The sequence below is a fragment of the Microcaecilia unicolor genome, chromosome 8 (assembly GCF_901765095.1).
Source record: "Microcaecilia unicolor chromosome 8, aMicUni1.1, whole genome shotgun sequence".
Classification (NCBI taxonomy): Eukaryota; Metazoa; Chordata; class Amphibia; order Gymnophiona; family Siphonopidae; genus Microcaecilia; species Microcaecilia unicolor.
Genome location: NC_044038.1, coordinates 246326818 through 246349561, shown reverse-complemented (window position 1 = coordinate 246349561; position 22744 = coordinate 246326818). Strand labels below are relative to the sequence as shown.

The window sequence follows — 22744 nt, the reverse complement described above, 5'->3', positions numbered from 1 at the left end:
TGAATTCCATTACCGTTTTCATGTCCACCACCTCCCGCGGGAGGGCATTCCAAGTATTCAGCACACCTGGGGCAGCTGTCCCATTGCCTCCTCTCTCTCCCCCCCCCCCCCCCCCCAACAATCCCAGCCCTGGAAGAGTGACTGGGGACCATGTCTCTTTACTCCACCTTTTTTACAAAAGCAAAAAAATATATGGGGCAGACCTGAAGACTCTCTCCCTCATCCAATCCATGGTCTTCCAACCTTCAGGCTGGTAGAAGGAGAGCAGAATTTGCTGCTTTTAAAGCCATTTGAAATGCATAAATAGGAGCAGTGCAGTAGAGGGATTAACCAGCAAGAAGCAGATTTGAAGTGCTGCATTCCTCTAGAGGAAGGGATGGAACAGAAGACCCTAAATTAGGCAAAGGCATAGGTGCCAGCTCTATGGGTGCTGGAGCACCCTTAATACTGAACAAACTCCTTCCCTCTGTCCAATGAGGGGCAATTTGTGCTGAGTTTAGCACCCTCAATCATTTTGAAAAGCTGGCTGCTATAGTCGAAGGAGAAGGGAAAGGACCCAGGATCGGGAGAAGGAAGAAAGGATGACCATGGGAGATCCAGATCCTGAGAGAGAAGAAGGAAGACAGACTTCTGCATGATATTCTCAAACAGAGTTGCAGTTACAAAGTAGATGCTGTGGATTACTTTCCTTCCACTTAACATTTCCCCTGAGTTCTTCTAATAAATATTTTACAGCCCGGAAGCTCCTTCAAGTGCAGCTGTCTAGAGAGGGAAGTGGCTTAGTCATGTTTACATTATAGACAGGAAATGAGCTGTTTCTGTGAAGGCCAAAACTAGCAGTAGCTGAAACCAGTATCTGCCGTCCAGAATATCCTGGAAGAGAGATTCTCCTCGCTGGGTCCTCTGTAAGTAACTCACTTTCTGATCACGACACTCGCCATCCAGCGGAGATGGAGAGACTCAGGTTAGCGTGTGCATGTGCCCCCTGGTACTGAAGGGTCACATAATGTCTTCATGGAACAGATTTTCATGTAGCTGTCATGATTAGAACGAGAATATTGTGAACACATAAAAGTACTGATTTATTTATTTATTTGTTGCATTTGTATCCCACCTTATCCCACCTCTTTGCAGGCTCAAAGTGGCTTACAATACATCATGAGTAGTGGAAAAGTGTTAGTATCATAAACATTTAGTATTTTATGATGATACAAACAAAGTAATAGTATACAAGCAGATTTTAAGAAACAGTTCTGAGATTAAGTAGGCGAGTTGTGTAGTGTAGGTTCACTTGGGTTGGTCTTTTTGGTATGATCTTTCAAAGAGATGGGTCTTCAGTAGTATGCGGAAGTTCGTTCTTTCGTAGGTCGATTTCAAGTTATGCGGCAGTGCGTTCCATAACTGTGTGCTCAAGTAGGTGAAGTTTGACGCGTGCATTAGTTTGTATTTCATTCCTTTACAACTGGGGAAGTGCAGATCAAGGAATGTGCGGGATAATCTTTGGCATTCCTAGGTGGTAATCCTGCTGGTTTAGTGTGTGGAGGAGTGGCCTAGTGGTTAGGGTGGTGGACTTTGGTCCTGAGGAACTGAGTTTGATTCCCACTTCAGGCACAGGCAGCTCCTTGTGACTCTGGGCAAGTCACTTAACCCTCCATTGCCCCATGTAAGCCACATTGAGCCTGCCATGAGTGGGAAAGCGCAGGGTACAAATGTAACAAAAAAAAATGTGAGAGACTTTACCCCAAGCCAAACCCTTTATGCCTCATAGTAGCAGTGACTGTTAAAAAGGAACTGAGGAAAGAAGGGTTATGTGAAACCAGAGAATACTGGCAGGCACAGAGATCTGACTGCACTTTTTTCATTGTATTATTCGTTAGTCTGCTATGTGGACTCATTTCCAGCCATAGCTGGAGAGTTTGGTGACAGCTGTTATTGACTGCCATTCTGGGTCACCTTGGAAGGTCAAATCTCTCTGAACTACCCTGAGAGGGCTCCTGTTGACCTTGAGCTGAGCTGATTAAACCAGCTGTCTCCTTCTGTCTGCATTAACCACTAGTCTCCATTACTGCAATATAATCTACTTAGGATGTTCCTTCACAAATTTCAAAAAGGCTTCAATCAATACGAAACACGGCCATTAAACTTATCTGTCACACATGTAAATTTGATCATGTTTCCCCCTGTCTTCCAGTGGCAAAATGTATCATTTCTACTCACTATAAATGCTCAAAGGCTTGGTCTCTCTGATTACCTTTCAACGTTTACTGTCCCCCATATTCTCCTGTACGACTCCTCCGTTCTATTAATTCTCATGGTCTAGTCCTTCCAAACCCCAGAGCAGCCCAGCTAGAATCCACCCGTCACCGCACTTTCTTTTTCGCAGCCCCATTTTATTGGACTTCTCTCCCGCTTACTATAGGATCAGAACTATCTTTCTAAAAATGTAAAGCCGCTCTAAAATCCTGGCTATTCAAACAATCATTCAACTGAAATGTTAAAAGGGCTGAGAGTAAATTGTGCCATTTTTCACTGCCTGTTCCCTTCTTCTTCTGTTCTCTTTCAATACCTCCTTCTCCTCTCCCTTCCCTTCCCAGTTACCTTTCCCCTCTGACTTCGTCTCTTCATTTACTCTTCTTTTGTGTGTTGCTATTGAGTAGTAAATTATTTTCCATCAAATACTGTAGTTCTTCCCCCCCCCCCCCCCCCCACACACACACACACCTTGTTTGTTTTGTAATTTTAGTCTAAACCGCCAAGATTTGTGAGTTATCTTGGGCAGTATAGTAAGTTTAATAAAGTCAGCCCCTGAGATATCTTACTGTATTTCCATGTATGATAGAGTAACAGATGAGGCGGTCTATTCTGCCCAGAAAGGTGTGTAGATTCATACCTGCCGCTCTGTACAGGATATGCAGGTCACCTCTTCTGTACCTCTGTTTAGGATTATATCTGCCATTCCATGGAGGAGTGGCCTAGTGGTTAGGGTGGTGGACTTTGGTCCTGGGGAACTGAGTTCGATTTCCACTTCAGGCACAGGCAGCTCCTTGTGTCTTTGGGCAAGTCACTTAACCCTCCATTGCTATTCCACTAGCAACATTCCATGTAGAAGGCTGCACAGGCTTCTGTTTCTGTGAGTCTGATGTCCTGCACGTACAGACTCACAGAAGCAGAAGCCTGCGCGGCCACATTGGTGATCTGCAAGGGCCGACTTCTACATGGAATGTTGCTAGTGGAATAGCAACATTCCATGTAGAATCTCAAATAGTAGCAACAGTGGAGGAGTGGCCTAGTGGTTACGGTGGTGGACTTTGGTCCTGGGGAACTGAGTTCAATTCCCACTTCAAGCACAGGCAGCTCCTTGTGACTCTGGGCAAGTCACTTAACCCTCCATTGCCCCATGTAAGCCGCATTGAGCCTGACATGAGTGGGAAAGCGCAGGGTACAAATGTAACAAAAATAAAATAGATACTATTGGAGATTCTACATGGAATGTTGCTACTGTTGGGAGATTCTACATGGAATGTTGCTATTCCACTAGCAACATTCCATGTAGAAGGCTGTGCAGGCTTCTGTTTCACAGCCTTCTGTTTCTGTGAGTCTGACGTCCTGGACGTCAGACTCACAGAAGCAGAAGCCTGGCAGCCACATTGGTGATCTGCAAGGGCCGACTTCTACATGGAATACTGCAAGTCACTTAACCCTCCATTGCCCATGTAAGCCACATTGAGCCTGCCATGAGTGGGAAAGCGCGGGGTACAAATGTAACAAAAATAAATATGTCTTTGTTTAGGATTGTACTGCTGCTCTGTGCAGGTTTCACCCTCTATGTCCCAACCTCTGTGTTTATAAATCAGCAAACAAAACCCCACTTTGCACTCACACCTTTTCACAAAGTCACCAACAGGTGCTTCATAAAACTCTTTTTGGAAGGAAAAAGCCTCAGAATCCAGCCTGGCTGTATTTATAGAACATCCTGTGTTTTGCATTCAGATTTGAACACATTTTTTGGAAGGCTTTAGTTCAGATAAGGTGGCTACCCCCTGAGTCAGGATGTTCTATAAATACATCCAGACCAGATTCTGAGGCTTTTTCCTTCCAAAAATAGTTTGTTGGAGCATCTGTTGATGATTTTGTGAATGTGTAAAAGGTGTGAGTGGCGGGGTTTTGTTTGGTAATTATAGACATATTTTTCTCCACAGATACATCAATAACAGTAATCTTCAGTGTTTATCCCATGCCTTTTTATCCCCACCTCTTTCACCAGGAAGACTTTCAGGCATCAACCACTCTCGCCATGAAAAAGTATTTCCTGATGCTGCTTTAAGTTGACTTGATTTTGCATCCTTTATTTCTATAGCTTCCCCATCTTAGGAAGAATTTTGTTTGCGGATTAATATCTTTCAAGTTTTTAAGCATCTGTGTCATATCACCTTTATTTATTTACATAGGCTTGATATACTACCTGTCACATTGAAAATGCAGCGAGGCAGTTAATCTCACAATCAGTTTATAAATAAAATATATTTTAAAAAGAGGACTGAATGCAGTGCTGCAAGTGGGGCCTCATGAATGACTTTTACAGGGGATCATCACTTGCTTCCTTCTGCTGGTTATGCCTCTCTATGCATCTTTCTGGCTTTGGTAACAGCCTTGTCACATTGTTTTGCCACCTTGAGATCATCAGACACCATCACCCTGAGGTCCTTCTCCTGGTCCCTCCCTCCTATCTTATACAGCTGCTTTGGATTTCTGCACCCAAAATGCATCACTCTGCATTTCTTTGCATTAAAGTTTAACTGTCAAACTAGCCCAAACTTCTCATTTTTGTATATCACTTCTAATTCTTTCTACTTCCTCTGATGTGTCCACTCTGTTGCAAATCATTGTGTCATCCACAAAAAGGCAATTTGTTCCTCCTAACCCAGGACTAATTTTGAGGCTCACCACTACTCACCTTTCCTCTGAGTGAATTCCTTTTAGCATCACTCTCTGTCATCTATCAGACACAGTTTAGCTCCTTGGGACCCACCCCCAGGGCAGTCAGTTTAGTTATAAGCTTCTTATAAGGAACAGAATCAAAGTCTTTCCCAAAATCTAAATAGCCCACATTCAGCACATGCCTTTGATCTGGTCCAAAGAAATCAATAACAGGAGTGGATGATGGCAGATAAAGACCTGTGTGGGTCATCCAGTCTGCTCAACAAGATACAGAGCATCATACCATATGCCGTAAATTTAACATATCAAAGCTAAGTGTGACTAATGAGCTTACATATAAACTCTTACATGTAAAATATAGTAGAAAAAGTTTTTGGGACTTCAGTGGCAAATTCAGATGGTAATAACTGGGGGGTTTTTACCACCAGAATAGATGTCTCCAATATCGTCACTGTTTTAAAATTTATATTATCTTTAAATCACTCTAAACCTCTTCCTAAATTCATATGTTCTCAAAAGTGTGCAAACGTATAAATGTGTAGAAAATCAATCACTTAAAGCATCGGCTCCCGGGGTTCTTATGGTCCAATGTGAGTCATATTTCGCCTACTGGCTGTATCGAGGGTCAGCCCCCAATTTTTTCACCAAACTATTCATGCCAACTAACTCCTCTACTGTCGTCAAAAGTGAAATTTCTGTGAGTGTTTTATCACCAGGGGCTAGGGATGTATTCTTTGCAGATGAAATGTAACTACCACATTTTCACCAACATGATTAGTTCAGTTATTGCCCCTTCAATATTAAGGGTCAGATATTTAAAAAAAAAAAAAAAAGACTTGTCCAGTCTGAGGCCATGCATGAATTTTCAGCAGCTTTGTCTGGTAATGCTATTAGCCTACTTATTTCCCACTTTTAAAATGTATTTCAGTAGTTCTGCGACTTGAGGAAGCCACTGATGAGAGCCATTGCCTGTGACTAGTTCCTGAGATGCTGGAAATGCATTTTATTTCCTCCGCACTCACTTCTTCAAAGTCAGCAGGATACACCTATCTATTACTAAGTCCAACACATATTCCATGCACAATGAAGCTGTAGAGATCAGAAAGCGTGGGATGGGTCAACGCAGTGTCCAGCCACAGAGGCCCTGATTGCTACAGACACCAGTCATGTACTGTAAGTTCTCATATGGGAAAATATTACAACGCAAGAAAAGACTTGGACTTCTTTCTATTTTTGGACTAGTGCTGTTCTTGTGGAAGACTCACCCATATTCCTGCACTGGGCATTCAACGCTGTACTGTAGGGTCCGAGATGGCATCAGCAGCCTATGGGCAGCAGAAGGAGAGGGACCAAGGAAACCTTGTTCTTGTAAGACATGCATTTCACAGCAGAATCTGTCGCTCTGGTTTGATGAACGTTACAGATCCACAATTGAGCCACTGCTGACTGTTGAGAACCAGAACATCCCTGCACAGGTGCAGCATTGGTGGTTGGTATGTAATGTTTTTTTCCACTTCTTAAAGAAACAGGTGCATGAAAATAAATACAACATGGAAAACACTAGGGAATACATTCTCAAAAGGCTGCTAAAATGTAGACACCGGGAAGATGCTTGCTAAGTGCAAATTCTATAATGGCAGTTGTACGCACAACTGCCCTCATAGAATACTAGCTAACTTTAGGCAGGGAGGACTTATGCCAGCACAACGACTGATGTAAACGATAGTACTCTATAACTCTTGCGCATTAGTACCTGACACGCCCCTCCAAGATCCACATTTCTCTTGAAGTTGCACACTGTAGAATTTGAGCTCGCAACTTAAAGACTAGCAACTAAGGGCAGTTATGCCCAACGTGCTATTCAGTGCCAATTAAGTCCAATTAACAGCCAATAATTGGCCGTTAACTCCAATTAACAGTCAGTTGCTGAATTAAGTTATGTGTATAACTGACCTTAGTCTATCAAGATCAATCAAGATCAAGTGTACATATGCAGTATCTCATCATACCTTATGCTATGACTTTATCTTGTTCGGCAGACTAGATGAACCAGGAATTCATCAAGAGAGGTCCTTTGTTCAACGATGGTGCACAATTCACATATGTTCAAGATAATGTACTGTGGAGAGACAATGGTTATAAGAGGAGCAAAGGAGCTGAGACTCAAGAAAGAGGCTAATGATTACTCAGATCGCTCCTTGTTTATACATAAGACAACGTAGGACTCCCGATGAAGGCTTTGATTCCAAAACACAGCCTGTGTTGAGTCCCGTTGTCTCTACATAATATCTTATCCTGAACATAGGTAACTTGCGCATTACTGCTGAATAAAAGAAATCGCTTGATAAATTCCTGGTTCACCTGTCTAGTCATTCCCAGTGTGTTCTTTCTGCTTATGAAGATAAACCAGCAATAATGCAGAAATGAACTTTCATCCTCATGTCCAGATATCATTATTTGATGTAACCTCAGGTTTTGTATGGAGAGGAACCCAACAGTCAGAACCAGAAGAAATACCCTACATAGACAAAGATCCCAAAAGAAGAGGAGTAGGGTAGGACAGTGGAAATCCAGAAGAAGCCAAAAAGAAGTCTCAAAGTTCAAAACAAGTTCAGACCCTGTCTGTTCCATTCTGGTGCTTTATCAATAAACCTCATGTTTTGAGCTGCGAGATTTCCTTTTGGCTTCTTGTGAATTTGCAATGTCCTGCAATGACTGAACTTTTTTTTTTTTTCCCAGAAACTACAAGGATCAAATAATGGGAGTCATCTTCAGGATATTTTAGCAAAAATGTTCAAAGTTGTCTCACCTGTGGGCCAGTCCTTGAAGAGAGGCAGTGCTGCCCGGTGTCAAAGCTGTGCTGTCGTAGGAAATTCAGGAAATCTGAAAGGATCTAAGCATGGGCAGACAATTGATTCACATGATTTTGTTTTACGGTAAGTAAGACCAAATAGGAGTAAGTGGTATGAAGCTCAAAACCCATAAACATCCTAGGATACAAAAACATAAGGGTCAGTATTCAACGTGGTTTAAGTGGGCAGAAGAGGCTGAACAGGTCGCCTGTCAATATTCAGTGGCAATAGCCCACCATCTTAAGTCCAGGCAGAAGGGGGAATTATGAGGCAGAGTTGAGGAGGACCTCATAGTTATGCAGGTACTGGCAATATTCAGTGCTGATGTCCACATTGCTAAGCAGGTAACTAGGACAAAACAAAATGAGGCCTAACTTTGTCCGCTTAGCTACGTGGGTGCCCGCATGGAATATTGGCCGCCATCCACATAACGTCCGGGTCGCAGCCAATATGATCTCTACACATCCTTTCCACCCCCTGACTTTAGCAGCCTCTACCTGAAACTCCTCACAAAAGCAGCCACCCCCATCCCCAGGCCTACCTTACTATTTCTAGAGGGTAGTCAGGGCAGGAGTCATCCCCAGTCACTCCTGCCAGCCTCAAAATGGCTGCCACAACCTTTAATGGTAGACTCACAGTACTATGTAGTGGGTGAGTGGGTGACTGCTATTTTCAGGGGGTTCTAGTTGGGTGTCTGCTACTGCCGGGGGGGGGGGGGAGGTCTGAATGGGGAGCTGCTATTGTCAGGGGGTGGGGGGGTCCATGCTACTCTTATTGATATTTTATTTAATCAACTGCATGACAATACATTTTCCAATCTTAATATCCACAATATCTCCTAATCAACAAATTAAATATAGAGAAAAGCTTGCAGAATTCTGCTTTGCAGGTTTTTCTATAGTGTGTTTTTTTTAATTTCCTCCAACATACCCCTCTTCCCCTAGCAAATAGGCATAGATCATCTGGATTCCGTTTTTTGGGGGTCAAAAATAAGAATATATCCAGACTTATCAAGAGAGACTCAGAAGAGGCGTAAAGCCTTTTTGGCTTTGCGCACAATGACTGTGGCAATAGGAGCTACCTTCCTATTGAAATTTCCTTGTGTAGGTAGAATTATGTTTCAGTCTAAACAGTTTCAATTTTTTTACCCCAAACAGCTAGAGGAATTTCTAATTAGTAGGGAAGAGGTTAATGTAGTGGTTTAATCCCATATGTACACTGTTTAATAGCCTTGGAGTGAATCACTTGGGATGTGACGCTTGATTAATATAATTTACAATGTATGATTATTTCCTTTAGATTATATGATTAATCTTACATCCTGGATTGATTTCTTATTCTTGTTGTCGATAATTATATGAAACTTAAATAATAGTATTTGCTTGTTTATATAAATTTTCATTTCCAAATTGTGTATTATCATTCATAAATGTGAAATTATGTTTGTTAAAAAGCTTAATAAAAATAAAGTAAAAAAATTTGTAATATTGCCTCTCAAACTGCTGAAGGCCAATAAAAAGTGTGAACAGCCAAAAGGCATTTATGTGGTTGGCAGCAATGTAGAGCTGATAAATGCTTTTTAATTGTTTCTAATATCTTGTGGTTCTACAGATAAATATGGCCATTTGATATGGAAAATAGACAAATCTACCCAACTAGAAAAGGGATATGATTTGAGGTGGGATGAGGATAGAATAAAAGTTATACATTCAGCAGCAAAATTCACCCACTGACTGTACAACTGAAGTACAGATGAGTAAACAAACAGCAAAACTAACCATCTAGCCTAACATTTAAGCTATACATAGATTTTCAAAGCTGACACTCATAAAATATGTTTAACTTCAAATGTTTACTTACTCCCCCAAATCTTCCTTCATCTCCAGGATTTATCTGGGGAAGGTGCCTGGTGTCTAGTGGGTTAGGGCTGGGACTGGAGTGAATCCCTTTTCGCTCCTGCTCTGTTATAGGTCTGAAAATGGAGGTACAAACAAACCCCTAGTCAGCTGATCCCCCTAATGTGAAAGTCTGACTCTTAGCGGCAGTACCACAAGACTACCAGTAGGGCTCAGCATCACCATTTTGCAACCCAAAGCCAATGGGGCAAGAGCAGAAAGGGGTCTACCACTGGGATTACTGCCGCTTTGTAAAAATACCCCATAATGTCTCTGGTGTGGCGCTAGAAGGTTAGAATTCAAATTCTCATATGGATTTTATACTCATTCATGAATGTATTCTTTGAAAAATCTGACACCAGCCTCCTACACAACCAAAAGCCACATTAATTCCATTTTTTCTTGTTCAACAAACATTTAACACAGTTTTACTTTGTTTATTCAGAATGAACGGTGCTAAAACAGCTGGCTTTGAGGAAGATGTTGGTTCAAGGACAACACATCACTTCATGTATCCAGAGAGCGCTGTGAATCTTCAACCTGGGATCCACCTCATTCTCATTCCATTCAAACTCCTGGACCTGAAATGGATAACTAGTGCCTTGTCCACTGGAGATCTCAGATTGTTAGTATCTCACACTGCATTACATCCTTCTTTTGCTCATGAGGTGAAAGGAATTATTGGGTAAATATACCACCGCCAGCTTCATGCCAGGATATTCACTGCCAGCTCATGTCCAGGTATGTGCGGACAGCCAGCACTTTTCCAGTTAAGAGCCAGTATTCAGCCCTTAAGAGGATAAGGTCAGTCAGACAGATAGGACTGGATTTTATGCAGTCTGATTTGTCTGGTTTATTTATCAGCAGTTAACTGGATAACTGCCAATTCCGCCCCAACATAGCCAGTTTTACTGGGAGAAGCTTCTCCTGCTAGTTCAATTGCTTTCAATATCTACCCCTCTGTATTTATGATAGCATGCTAACCTACAAATATTAATTGAGAGAGATTTATCTTGCTATTGTAGTAAATCATCTTGGTGAAAGACTAAGAGGAGTGGATTTCTAAGGGCCTGCGGTGGCTTTTCTTAGGTTTGCAGTGGCATAGAAGGAATCCATTTCCATCTGTCCTGCCCTTGCAGCCTTTCCATCTCTCCATTAAGCATCTCTTCATTCAACGTGTAATTAAACTCTGGAATTCGTTGCCAGAGAATATGCTAAAGGTGGTTAGCTTAGTGGGGTTTAAAAAAAGGTTTGGATGGCTTCCTAAAGGAAAAGTCCATAGACCACTATTAAAATGGGCTTAGGGAAAATCCACTGCTTATTTCTGGGGTAAGCAGCTTAAAATGTATTGTACTTTTTTGGGAACTTGCCAGGTATTTGTGACCTGGATTGGCCACTGTTTAAACAGTAGTCTCAAGGGCAACAGGAAGCATTCAGTGGCAAGGGAATGATAAGTAAATCCAAAATACCCTTCTTAAAGCTGACAATTGATTACCATTTATAGAATAGCTATTTCAAAGCAACATATTGTGATTAACATAAGAAGAGTATTTTGGATTTATATATAAGGTCTCTTCTTTCCTCTAAGAGATTTGGTATAATGAGAATATAATTTCCATAGCAGTATCTCAATCCATGTTTTCCACCCTGTCATGGAGACACACTTGATTGATCTGGTTTTGAAGATATTCATAGTTCACACACATTAAATGGATTTCCATACTTTGTAGGTTCATATCTATTTCATGCATATAGCTACCCAGAAAAACTGAACCTGAAGGAGGTGGCCTGGGGGTGTGAAAATATGTGGAGATTTAATTTTGATTTGCTGTGTGGACTTCCTGGTGCATACTTTATATTTATATATGCGTGGGATAAACATAAGGGAATCCTGTTCAGAAGGAAGGGATCCTCAGAAGCTTAGCCGAGATGGGGTGGCAGTATAGTGCTGCGTGAGTCTGGTAGCGCTTTGGAAATGTTGAGTAGTAGTGGTAGAGCTGGCGGGGGGAGGCGGGGCTGGTGGTTGGGAGGCAGGGCTAGTGCTAGGCAGACTTATACGGTCTGTGCCCTGACAATGGCAGATACAAATCAAGGTACGGTATACATAAAAAGTAGCACATATGAGTTTATCTTGTTGGGCAGACTGAATGGACCATGCAGGTCTTTTTCTGCCGTCATCTACTATGTTACTATGTTTATGTTTGCCACTTCGGTAGAAAGGTCTGGGATGCTACCTCAGCAACTTGTATTGAGCAATGCTGGTTAAAAGGGGTTGGGATCCGTATTCCCCTCATCGACAATTGATGAGGATGATGATAACCAAGAAGAAATTTGTTTTGATTTTTCTCCAGAGGATGTGCAGTTAGCTGAAGAGGGATTAAAAAAAATTCAACATGTGCATAAATGATATCCTGGTCTGGGTTTCAACTGATAATTTATTTATTTATTATTACATTTGTACCCCACACTTTCCCACTCAGAGCAGGTTCAATGCGGCTTACAGAGTATTGATGAAGAAAAAATAAGTTAAGTATATCAGAATAATAAAAGAGATGGGCAAGAGTGAAGGGAGTAGAAGAGGTATGAGCAAGGGTAGGTAAGCAATTGGAGGAGGGGTAGAGGAGGCAGAAGGGGGATGGGACAAAGGATAAGCATAGGGAAATTAGGAGAAGTGGACTAGGTCATTGTCGTTATCTCCTGGAAATGTGATGGTAGATGGGTTCATAGGATTAGTCTTGGTCATTTGGGTAGGCTTTTTTTTTTGTACCCCACACTTTCCCACTCATGGCAGGCTCAATGTGGCTTAGGTATTTATTTGTACCTGGGGCAATGGAGGGTTAAATGACTTGCCCAGAGTCACAAGGAGCTGCAGTGGGAATTGAACTCAGTTCCCCAGGATCAAAGTCCACTGCACTAACCACTAGGCTACTCCTCCACTCATTCCACCAATAAGAGCCAACCTCATCAGTGATGTCACAATGGCTTAAAGTCCATTGCACTAACCACTAGGCTGCTACTCCACTCATTCCACCAATAAGAGCCAACCTCATCAGTGATGTCACAATGGCTTGATTGCCCAATACAGTTCCCCAGGATCAAAGTCCATTGCACTAACCACTAGGCTGCTACTCCACTCATTCCATCAATAAGAGCCAACCTCATCAGTGATGTCACAATGGCTTGAATGCCCGATACTTGGCTCACTTCTGATATTGTGATGTCATAAGGGAAAGGGAAATGGGACTTCTTATACTGCCTTTCTGAGGTTTTTGCAACTACATTCTAAACAGTTTACATAATATATGCAGGTATTTATTTGTACCTGGGCAATGGAGGGTTAAGTGATTTGCCCAGAGTCACAAGGAGCTGCCTGTGCTTAAACAGATGGGTTTTTAGTGATTTCTGGAAGGGTAGATAGTCACTGATTGATCAGATAATTCTGGGGAGGGCATTCCAGAGTTGGCTGCCTAAGAAGGAGAAGTTGGATCCATAATAGGTTTTCTACTTGAGTCCTTTGCAATTGGGGTAATGTAGGTTGAGGTAAGCTCGTGAAGTAACAGACATGTTTCTGGTGGGAAGGTCAATCAGATTGAGCATATAGCCCAGAGATTCACCGTGGATAATCTTGTGGATTAATGTATGGACCTTGAAGTTGATTCATTCTCTGATAGGGAGCCAGTGAAGTTTTTCACGAAGAGGTGTTGCACTTTCAAATCGTGATTTGCCAAAAATGAGTCTTGCTGCTGTAGTTTGGGCAGTCTGAAGTTTTTTCAGGATATGGGTCTTACAGCCTAAGAAGATACTGCTACAGTAGTTGGCGTGGGTAAGTACTGTGGATATCACCAAGTTCTGGAATGTTTTCAGGGGGAGATATGGTTTTACGCGTTTCAGTATCCACATCATTTTAAACATTTTCTTTGTAGTGTTTATTGCGTGATTTTCGAGCGAGAGATGGCTATCTAATGTCACTCCAAGGATTTTTAAATTATCAGATATGGGGAATGTGGTGCCGGAGATGTTAAAATTAGTAGGGAGGGGTGCAGAGTGTTGGGATGAGAGGATTAGGCATTGCGTATTCTATTTGTTCATTTTCATCATAAAGGCGTTGGCCCAAGAGGTTAAGATGTTCATGCCCAAGGATATTTTGTCGGAGATTTCAGTTACATTAGATTTGAAGGGAATGAATATGGTGACGTCATCAGCGTATATGAAAGGGTTGAGACCATGCCTGAATAGGGCTATGGCTAGAGGGATCATCATAAGACTGAAGAGGATAATGAGTTGCCCCACTTATGTGCATGTGACTGATGAAGAAATTGTGGCAAATGTGCAACGAAAAGTCTCACCGTTGGAAGACAACGCTGACGATGATATTTCTCCTGCTCTTCAACCAAAAGTTTCAGAGGCTATACAACATTTTGATGGAAGTTTGAGATGGCTGGAAACTCAGGATGTGGACAGCATCAACATTTCACAGCTACAAACATTCTTGATTCTGCAAGAAGCAAACCGTTTGTTTTTAGAAAACAGACCACACTAGATAAATTCCTGTACTAGTACTTTACAATAATGCTTCAATAATGTTGTATATATACACTAGTTCAGCAGTGTGAATCCTAGGTTTGTAGCAAATACATATTTTGCAACAGATCAATTTTTGCTTCATTTGTTTTCATTTTCAAGTGAATCCGATATAACATTACTCAGCATTTAACGCGGTGAAATTTTATGGATATCACATTTTAGCAGGGTCCCACTGTACTTGGGGAATCTGCATAAGACTGAGCTCGCTTAATTGGTGTGTGCCCTCAGACAAACTCTCAAAGCACAAGGGATTTGCATTCCTATTCTAGCAAGCTGAAGAACGTAGATATTCAGGCTGATTTATGAGAAGAATTATAATGAGGTATATTAACTTTCTCTTGTTGTGTTTTATTTTCCAGTACATATATGAAAGTTAAAACATTTATCCAAGCTGATAAAGATAAGGTAAGTCTAATTAGGAATGGAGATATTAATTTTACAGAATGTTTTCTAACTAATTCTTGTCTAACCACAGCAGCAAAAGGTTCATCAAGCGTTACTTCAGGGGGAATTCTACAAAAAAAACATTGACAATTCTGCCCACTTACATAAGTACATAAGTAGTGCCATACTGGGAAAGACCAAAGGTCCATCTAGCCCAGCATCCTGTCACCGACAGTGGCCAATCCAGGTCAAGGGCACCTGGCACGCTCCCCAAACGTAAAAACATTCCAGACAAGTTATACCTAAAAATGCGGAATTTTTCCAAGTCCATTTAATAGCGGTCTATGGACTTGTCCTTTAGGAATCTATCTAACCCTTTTTAAACTCCGTCAAGCTAACCGCCCGTACCACGTTCTCCGGCAACGAATACTAGAGTCTAATTACACGTTGGGTGAAGAAAAATTTTCTCCGATTCGTTTTAAATTTACCACACTGTAGCTTCAACTCATGCCCTCTAGTCCTAGTATTTTTGGATAGCGTGAACAGTCGCTTCACATCCACCCGATCCATTCCACTCATTATTTTATACACTTCTATCATATCTCCCCTCAGCCGTCTCTTCTCCAAGCTAAAAAGCCCTAGCCTTCTCAGCCTCTCTTCATAGGAAAGTCGTCCCATCCCCACTATCATTTTCGTCGCCCTTCGCTGTACCTTTTCCAATTCTACTATATCTTTTTGAGATACGGAGACCAGTACTGAACACAATACTCCAGGTGCGGTCGCACCATGGAGCGATACAACGGCATTATAACATCCGCACACCTGGACTCCATACCCTTCCTAATAACACCCAACATTCTATTCGCTTTCCTAGCCGCAGCAGCACACTGAGCAGAAGGTTTCAGCGTATCATCGACGACGACACCCAGATCCCTTTCTTGATCCGTAACTCCTAACGCGGAACCTTGCAAGACGTAGCTATAATTCGGGTTCCTCTTACCCACATGCATCACTTTGCACTTGTCAACATTGAACTTCATCTGCCACTTCATCTGCCACTTGCACGCCCAATCTCCCACTTCCTTTGCAATTTTCTTGTGCAGAATTTCCCCATTGTAAGGGCTGGCATCTTCCTTTAGGCATGAAATATCCTCACCTCCTCCATAAAGCTGGCAGGAACTCTGTCTCCTCCATGTCAACACGCTGATGCTCCGAATCTCAAACAGACGCTTACCAGATGGGGTTTTACAGCCACTGTTTGTGATGTTGGCTGCAGCCAAGGCAAAGCTTGTAGACTGGAGAGGCTCAGAGACATGGCCATCCAGGTGTTCAGTTTTGCTTTAGTATTTTTCCCTTTACTCAATTGACCAACTGAGGAGGAATTTAAATTTTGTTCACTCATCTTGCAAAACATCTTTGAGCTTAAGCTCTTGAATTTTACGAGCCCGAGGAGACACCTTCGTGCACTTCAAGCAGTCCTGTACACCTGACACATAAATTGTGTGAATCTGATTTTGACATTTTATGCCTACACACAGGACATTTCTTTAATCCTGGCTTAGTCAATGACATAGATAAAATATGGAAAAGAAACACAACAGAAAAACAAAAGCCAAACCACAAGTGTAAACCCAACTGAATCAACAAATAACAAAAGACTGGCAGTTGCAACGGCTGTGGTTCTGCATTCTAAAGAACAGTAATCCGACTGATCAGTATGAGTAATGACGTCATCGCCATCAGTGTGGCTTAGGATCCTTGTTGTCCATGGAGAAAAATATCTCACCAACGCTGCTCTCCCAGCCGACATGCCCAAGTTCCCACCCAAGCTTGCGCTCGCCTTGCTGCTAACCAAACACTCTTCCTGTCCTTCCTACTACTACTACCACCACTTCAGTTCCTTCACTTTCTTCTTTACCTCAGCCAAATTCCCCTCCCCCACCTGTCCCACAGCTCTCTGTCACCAAAGGAGTAGTCTCAGGCTCAGGCCCCTTGTTTCCTACATTTTAATTAATTATTTCCATGACTTGATAAGTTCTCATCAACACAGTAGGTATGAACAGGCCTGTGACCTGAATCATGGACCTATATTCATTACCGTGGCCTCTAGTGGTGAGGTCACCACTAGAGAATGGGTCTATGCTCTGTTCTTATCTACAAACTATACCATGTGGGTGTGGTACACCTAGCAGTTTTTATATGTTTGTCAGTGAAATATGATCAGTGTGAAACCATCTGAATCTGAGTCCACAGCTAAATATCTTTCCTCCTTAGGTGTTAGTATTTAATCCATCCTTTTTCAAATACATCCATGACAACTGGACCAGTCATCATGGGAAGTACCCTTCAACCGGCATGCTCGCCCTCTTCTTTGCCATTCATGTTTGTGATGAGGTAAGCGAGATGTTAGTAATAATGGGGGAATCCCATTTTTTATACATTACTAAAAGAATGCATACTTTTAGCCAGGCAAAGGAGGACAATTTTAAACCAGGATACTTTACGTGACTATGAAAACATCTTCATTGCATCTGGGTCTATCCCATAACACTTAGAGACCGATATTCACCAGTGAGAAATCTACTTAGTTAACTGGATTAACCATCTGGCTAACTCTACATCATTTTTTAGCTGAATATGTGGTCTTTCTTAATCTTTTGGGTATCTTAGCACAGGTATTTATGAGACCTAACTGGATAGTGCTGAAAATCTATTCTGTTTAAATTTAGGCCCTACCTCCAGTACACCCCTTCAATAGGGTACAACATGAGGAAGGACTTAGCGAAGCTAGAGGAATGGTCAGGAATTTGGCAGCTAAAATTTAATGCTAAAAAATGCAGGATCATGCAATTGAACTGCAAAAACCCGAGGGAACATTACAGTTTAGGAGTGAAGAACAGGCAGAAAATGCAACAGAGAAAGCTAGAATGATGCTTGGATGCATCGGAGAGGAGTGGCCAGTAGGAAAAAGGAGGTTGATGATGCCCCTGTATAAGAGACTCTGTTGAAACCTTATTTAGAATATTGTGTACAGTTCTGGAGATGCACCTTCAAAAAGATATAAACAGTCCAGAGGGCAGCTACTAAAATGGTCAGTAGTCTTTATCATAAAGCATATGGGGGCAGATTTAAAGATCTCAATAAGTATACTTTGGAAGAAAGGCAGAAGAGGGGAGATATGATACAGACATGTAAATACCTGTGCGGCATAAACGCACAGGAGATGAGTTTCTTTCGATTGAAAGGATGCTATGGAACAAGGGGGCATAGGATGATAGTGAAAGGGGATAGACTCAGAAGTAACCTGATGAAATACTTCTTCATGGAACGACCTCCAGTAGAAGTGGCCGAGATGAAAACAGTTTCTGAATTAAAGAAAGCTTGAGACAAGTACATAACATCTCTAATGAAGTGATAGGGAGAGTAGCTGGCATGGCTGAGCAGACTGGATAGGCCATAAGCTGAAAAAAAACAGCCAATCCAAATCCCAAAGGGTTGTATAGAGTGATCATAGAACAAATAACACAAAGCACGGGATTTACCCTCAGAAACCTAGGCTTCCACCAGGGCCATGCCGATGCGGTAAGCGAGGTAAGCGCCGCAGGGGGGGCGCCCACCTCTGGAGGGCACCGCCGCGGTGCTTACCCTCGCCCCGCCGAGGACTTTAAATCTTTTGGCACCAGAGAGGGGGGTGCGGCCACTCCCGCTGCTCTTCATCCTGGCACCCCTCCCGCACCAGCCCTTTAAATTTATTTGCCGAGCGAGCGCAGCACCTCATGTGCAAGTAAAAGAAGCGGATCCGATCATCTCATTGGGCCTTCCCTCACTGTCCCGCCCTCCTCTGACGCAACTTCCTATTTCCTCTAGGGCGGGACAGTGAAGGAAGGCCCAATGAGATGATCGGATTCGCTTCTTTACTTGCACACGAGGTGCTGCGCTCGCTATCACGTCGGCAATTTCTTTTTAAGACGGGTGGCAGGGAGAAGATGAGGCAGGGTGAGGGTGGGGGACAGATGGGGTGAAGGTGGGGGGGACTCGGATAGCAGAAGGGACTGGGTGGGAGACAGATGGGGTGAGGGGGACTCGGATGGGCAGAAGGGACTGGGTGGGAGACAGATGGGGTGAGGGTGGGGGGCACTTGGATAGCAGAAGGGACTGGGTGGGAGACAGATGGGGTGAGGGGGACTCGGATGGGCAGAAGGGACTGGGTGGGAGACAGAGGGGGTGAGGGTGGGGGGCACTTGGATAGCAGAAGGGACTGGGTGGGAGCCAGATTGGGGTGGGGGGGGGCTGGGATGGGCAGAAGGGACTGGGTGGGAGACAGATGGGAGAAGGGGCATGGAGCTGGAACTGGGGTCTGAAAAGTGAGCAGGAGGGAGAATGGGGTCATGCCTGGGGCAGGGGTGGATGGGAGAATCAATGGATCTGGAACTAGGGGCAGCCGCAGGTGGGAACTGGGAGCCGAAAGAGGGGGCAGTGAGAGAGGGGGGATAGATCCTGGATGGAATGGGGAGTGAGAGGGAGGGCAGACCCTGAATGGATGGGAGGGCAGAGAGGCAGGATGGGAGGGCAGGGCCCAGGGAGAGGACAAATTGCTGGAAGGGGAGGGGAGAGAGGATTGCTGGCTATGGATGGAGGGAGGGAAGGGCAGAGAGGGAACAAGGATGGACATGGGGGCCCAGGGAGAGGACAAATTGCTGGAAATGGAGGGGAGGGGAGAGAGGAGGATTGCTGGCTATGGATGGAGGAGGGAAGGGCAGAGAGGGACAAGAATGGACATGGATGGGAGGGCAGGACCCAGGGAGAGAGAAGAAATTGCTGGAATGGATATAGAGCAAGAAATGAAGAAGAAAGGAGGAAAGTAAAGAATAAATGGAAAGGAAGCCCTGGAAATGGAGTTAAGAGGACAGATAGCAGCAGACTCAGATTTGGGCCAGCATGATTGAAAAAAGAAAGTCACCAGACAACAAAGGTAGAAAAAAATTATTTTATTTTCATTTTAGTGTTTGGAATATGTCCACTTTGAGAATTTACATCTGCTATCTATTTTGCAATGTATAGCAATTTGTTTCTAAGAATATTGCTGACAATTCCTTTTCAGTGTGGCAAGTGGTGAGCGATCATTTTCATGGGGGGGGGGGTGATTCCATTTTCAACGGGGGGGGGGGGGGGGGGGGCGCCAACTGATATTCTGCAGGGGGGCGCCAGAGACCTAGGCACGGCCCTGGCTTCCACAAGTGTGACCTATGGTTCACTGTTATTCTTATAAGATTTTTGTGTCCATGGTCTAGTATCTTCATAGGGTAAAAAATCCCACTTGCTTTCTGCTGAAACTATTCATATTCAAACAAGTTTCAAAATTCTACTGAGTAAACTCATATTCACAAGCTACAGCTTTAGCATAAACAAACTTAGCTTTTATTTAGCTGGCTTGATAACCCCACATTTCAACTGCTGATTTTCATTCAACGGGGCCCAAATCATTTCACCCACTTCCGGGCTTCATCAGGAACCACCCAATTTAAACATAATTACAGGGGTATTGATTTTGATGCCTAGACTTCTCTAGGAACTTCCAGCTAAAGAAGTCTAGGCAGCAAAATCAATACCCCTGTGAACCATAGGTCAGACCTTGGTGGAAGCCTAGGTTTCTGAGGGTAAATCCCGTGCTTTGTGTTATTTGTTCTATGATCACTCTATACAACCCTTTGGGATTTGGATTGGCTGTTTTTTCAGCTTATGTTGTATTAGATTACGGAAGTAGAATTAACAGCCCATACTGTCTACTTGAATATCAGACTGGATAGGCCAAATGGTCTTTATCTGCCTACATTTTTCTGTTTCTAGTATTCACATTTTTTTCTCTCATCTTTTCTCTGTACCTTTTCTTCCAATATAATTCAGAAAAAAAACTTTTGCTACTTCTCACAGCCTGATCTTATTTTTTTTATTTTAAGACGCTAAGACTTGAACAATCTGATAAGGATAGTGATCCAAATGTCTTGTAGCTTGTGTCTTTCCTGGAACCTCTCTTTCCGAGTGAGCATCTAGGTTCAACGAGTGTTTCCTTAGCATGAGCATCATCCATTCTTTATCTATCTTGACACAGCTTCTATGACGTTCTAGCTACTTGCAAATTCTTATAATGGGAAACAACTAATCACTTAATGAAATGTCCAATTCTTCTTCTCCTTCCCGATATAGTTGATGGTAAGGCAAAAAAAAGTCTCTTGCCTTAACTGTAAATATACTAGAGTGTACCCTGTTGCATTATGGATGTACTGTTACATACTTGGTGGTCTGAGTATCCAGAAGGGTCTTCAACATCTTTTGTGCTTTATCTGGTTGAATCATTCACTCCTAATGTTCCCTTGTATGTGATATGATGAAGTCCTACTTTTCTGAATTCCATTACAAATTGCAAAGTTTTTAAAATTATTGCAGCTCTGTGATCTCTCTTGGGACTAATCCATTTATTTACTAACATTTTTGCAGTTGTTCTGGTAGTTTGATTGTGAGTGGGAACTGGAATTGTAACTGGGTATCTATAATAGGACATTTTTCAAAACCTTAGTGTCTCTTTCTAATGCTGTGTAATCTTGGCCAGGACTGTGATGTGAGCAACAAACCAAAAACAAAAGGTATAAAAAAAAGAGGCAGGGTATGAGAGATCTTGAGAGCTAAGGGAAAGGTATAAAAATGGATCTGAAGTGTAGAAGGATGGCTTAAACTAGCACAGGTCAGAAGCTTGTGAGCAGGAACGCTATTGTCAAGTCTTTAATGATAGGGTTGACATTGAGGGGATGAGTGGGAGGGGAGGGGGAATAATATAATAAGGGGTTCAATCACGGAATAATGTCAGGTGTTACTATTGGAATTAAGGTTTCAGTTTAATGTAACATGCTGACTTTGTTTCTTTCAGTTATACATGGCAAAAGTGAAGGTAGTAAGGGAGGAGGGGGATAAGACAGTGTACTGTTATAAAAACAAAACTGATTATAGCAACTTAATGATTAATGTACATAAGACGATAGCTTATAATTTGTTATGTATGTACTCTAATGGATGTGTTACCAGGTGGAATCATCAATAAAAAATGTGACACATAATGATAGGGTTGAACTTTTCATCAAGGAAGACAGTATATCAGTGTAATATAATATACTATTATTGTCAAGTCAGTGCTAATTCAATCATCTTTCCCTGTGTCCAGGGGACAGTATAAAAGTTCATGCTTTTGTCTGCATGTAGGCCAGGATGGTTGGGTCTTACAGCCGTTCAAGTGTTCCAGCTGCCCTATGAGTGAGAAGGTTTCGGATGTTCACACTCTTCTCCCTCTTTCCAGGTATCTGTGTTTGGCTATGGTGCAGACAGCTCTGGGAGGTGGCATCATTACTGGGAAAAGAATCGCTTTGCCTCTGCTTTCCGCAGGACTGGTGTACACAATGCTGACTTTGAATTGTCTCTTTTAAAGAGACTTGATCAAGAGGGCAAAGTTACATTTTATACCTGAGTGCCTTTTCATGCACACAGGAAACACTGCCAAGGAGGGTATGCTATATGCTTTTTATATTTTGAAAATAAAATACAGTGTCACGTAGATGTCAGCCACATAAGAGCATAAGAATAGCCATACTGGGTCAGACCAATGGTCAATCTAGCCCAGGATCCTGTTTCCTAAACTACTACTACTACTATAGCATTTATATAGCGCTACCAGACGCACGCAGCGCTGTACATTTGGCATAGAGAGACAGTACCTGCTCAAAGAGCTTACAATCTAGGTAACACAAACAGACAAGACATTAAGGGGCAAGGAAAGAGAAAACTGGCCAATCTAGGTCACAAGTACCCAAATAGTAGCACCATTCCATGCTACCAATCCCTGGGCAAGTTGTGCTTATCCTTGTCTATCTCAATAGCGACTGTGGACTTTTCCTCCAGGAACGTGTCCAAACTTTTTTTTTAACCCAGATACACTAACTGTTACTACCACATCCTCTGGCAATGAGTTCCAGAACTTAATTATTCATTGAGTAAAAGTTATTTCTTCTTATTTGGTTTTTAAAGTATTTACATGTAACTTTATTG

At 42.5% G+C, this 22744-nt stretch overlaps 1 protein-coding gene across 1 annotated transcript; it reads left to right on the top strand.

Moving 5' to 3' along the window:
- Positions 1–818: 818 nt before the first annotated feature.
- Positions 819–22166, top strand: LOC115476198 (CMP-N-acetylneuraminate-beta-galactosamide-alpha-2,3-sialyltransferase 2-like). Its single transcript, XM_030212439.1, has 7 exons — positions 819–905; positions 5867–6431; positions 7678–7874; positions 10131–10310; positions 14629–14674; positions 16928–17047; positions 21999–22166. Exons 2-7 carry the CDS (start codon positions 6105–6107, stop codon positions 22164–22166), a joined length of 1038 nt encoding a protein of 345 aa, XP_030068299.1. The 5' UTR covers positions 819–905; positions 5867–6104.
- The last annotated feature ends 578 nt before the right edge of the window (positions 22167–22744 follow it).

Excerpts from the sequence above, each read along its gene's own strand:
- LOC115476198 (XM_030212439.1), top strand. The coding sequence starts at position 6,105 with ATGTACTGTAAGTTCTCATATGGGAAAATATTACAACGCAAGAAAAGA. Across the intron at positions 6,432-7,677 it reads AGGTGCAGCATTGGTGGTTG|AAACTACAAGGATCAAATAA; the intron begins GTATGTAATGTT and ends TTTTTTTCCCAG. Across the intron at positions 7,875-10,130 it reads TCACATGATTTTGTTTTACG|AATGAACGGTGCTAAAACAG; the intron begins GTAAGTAAGACC and ends TTGTTTATTCAG.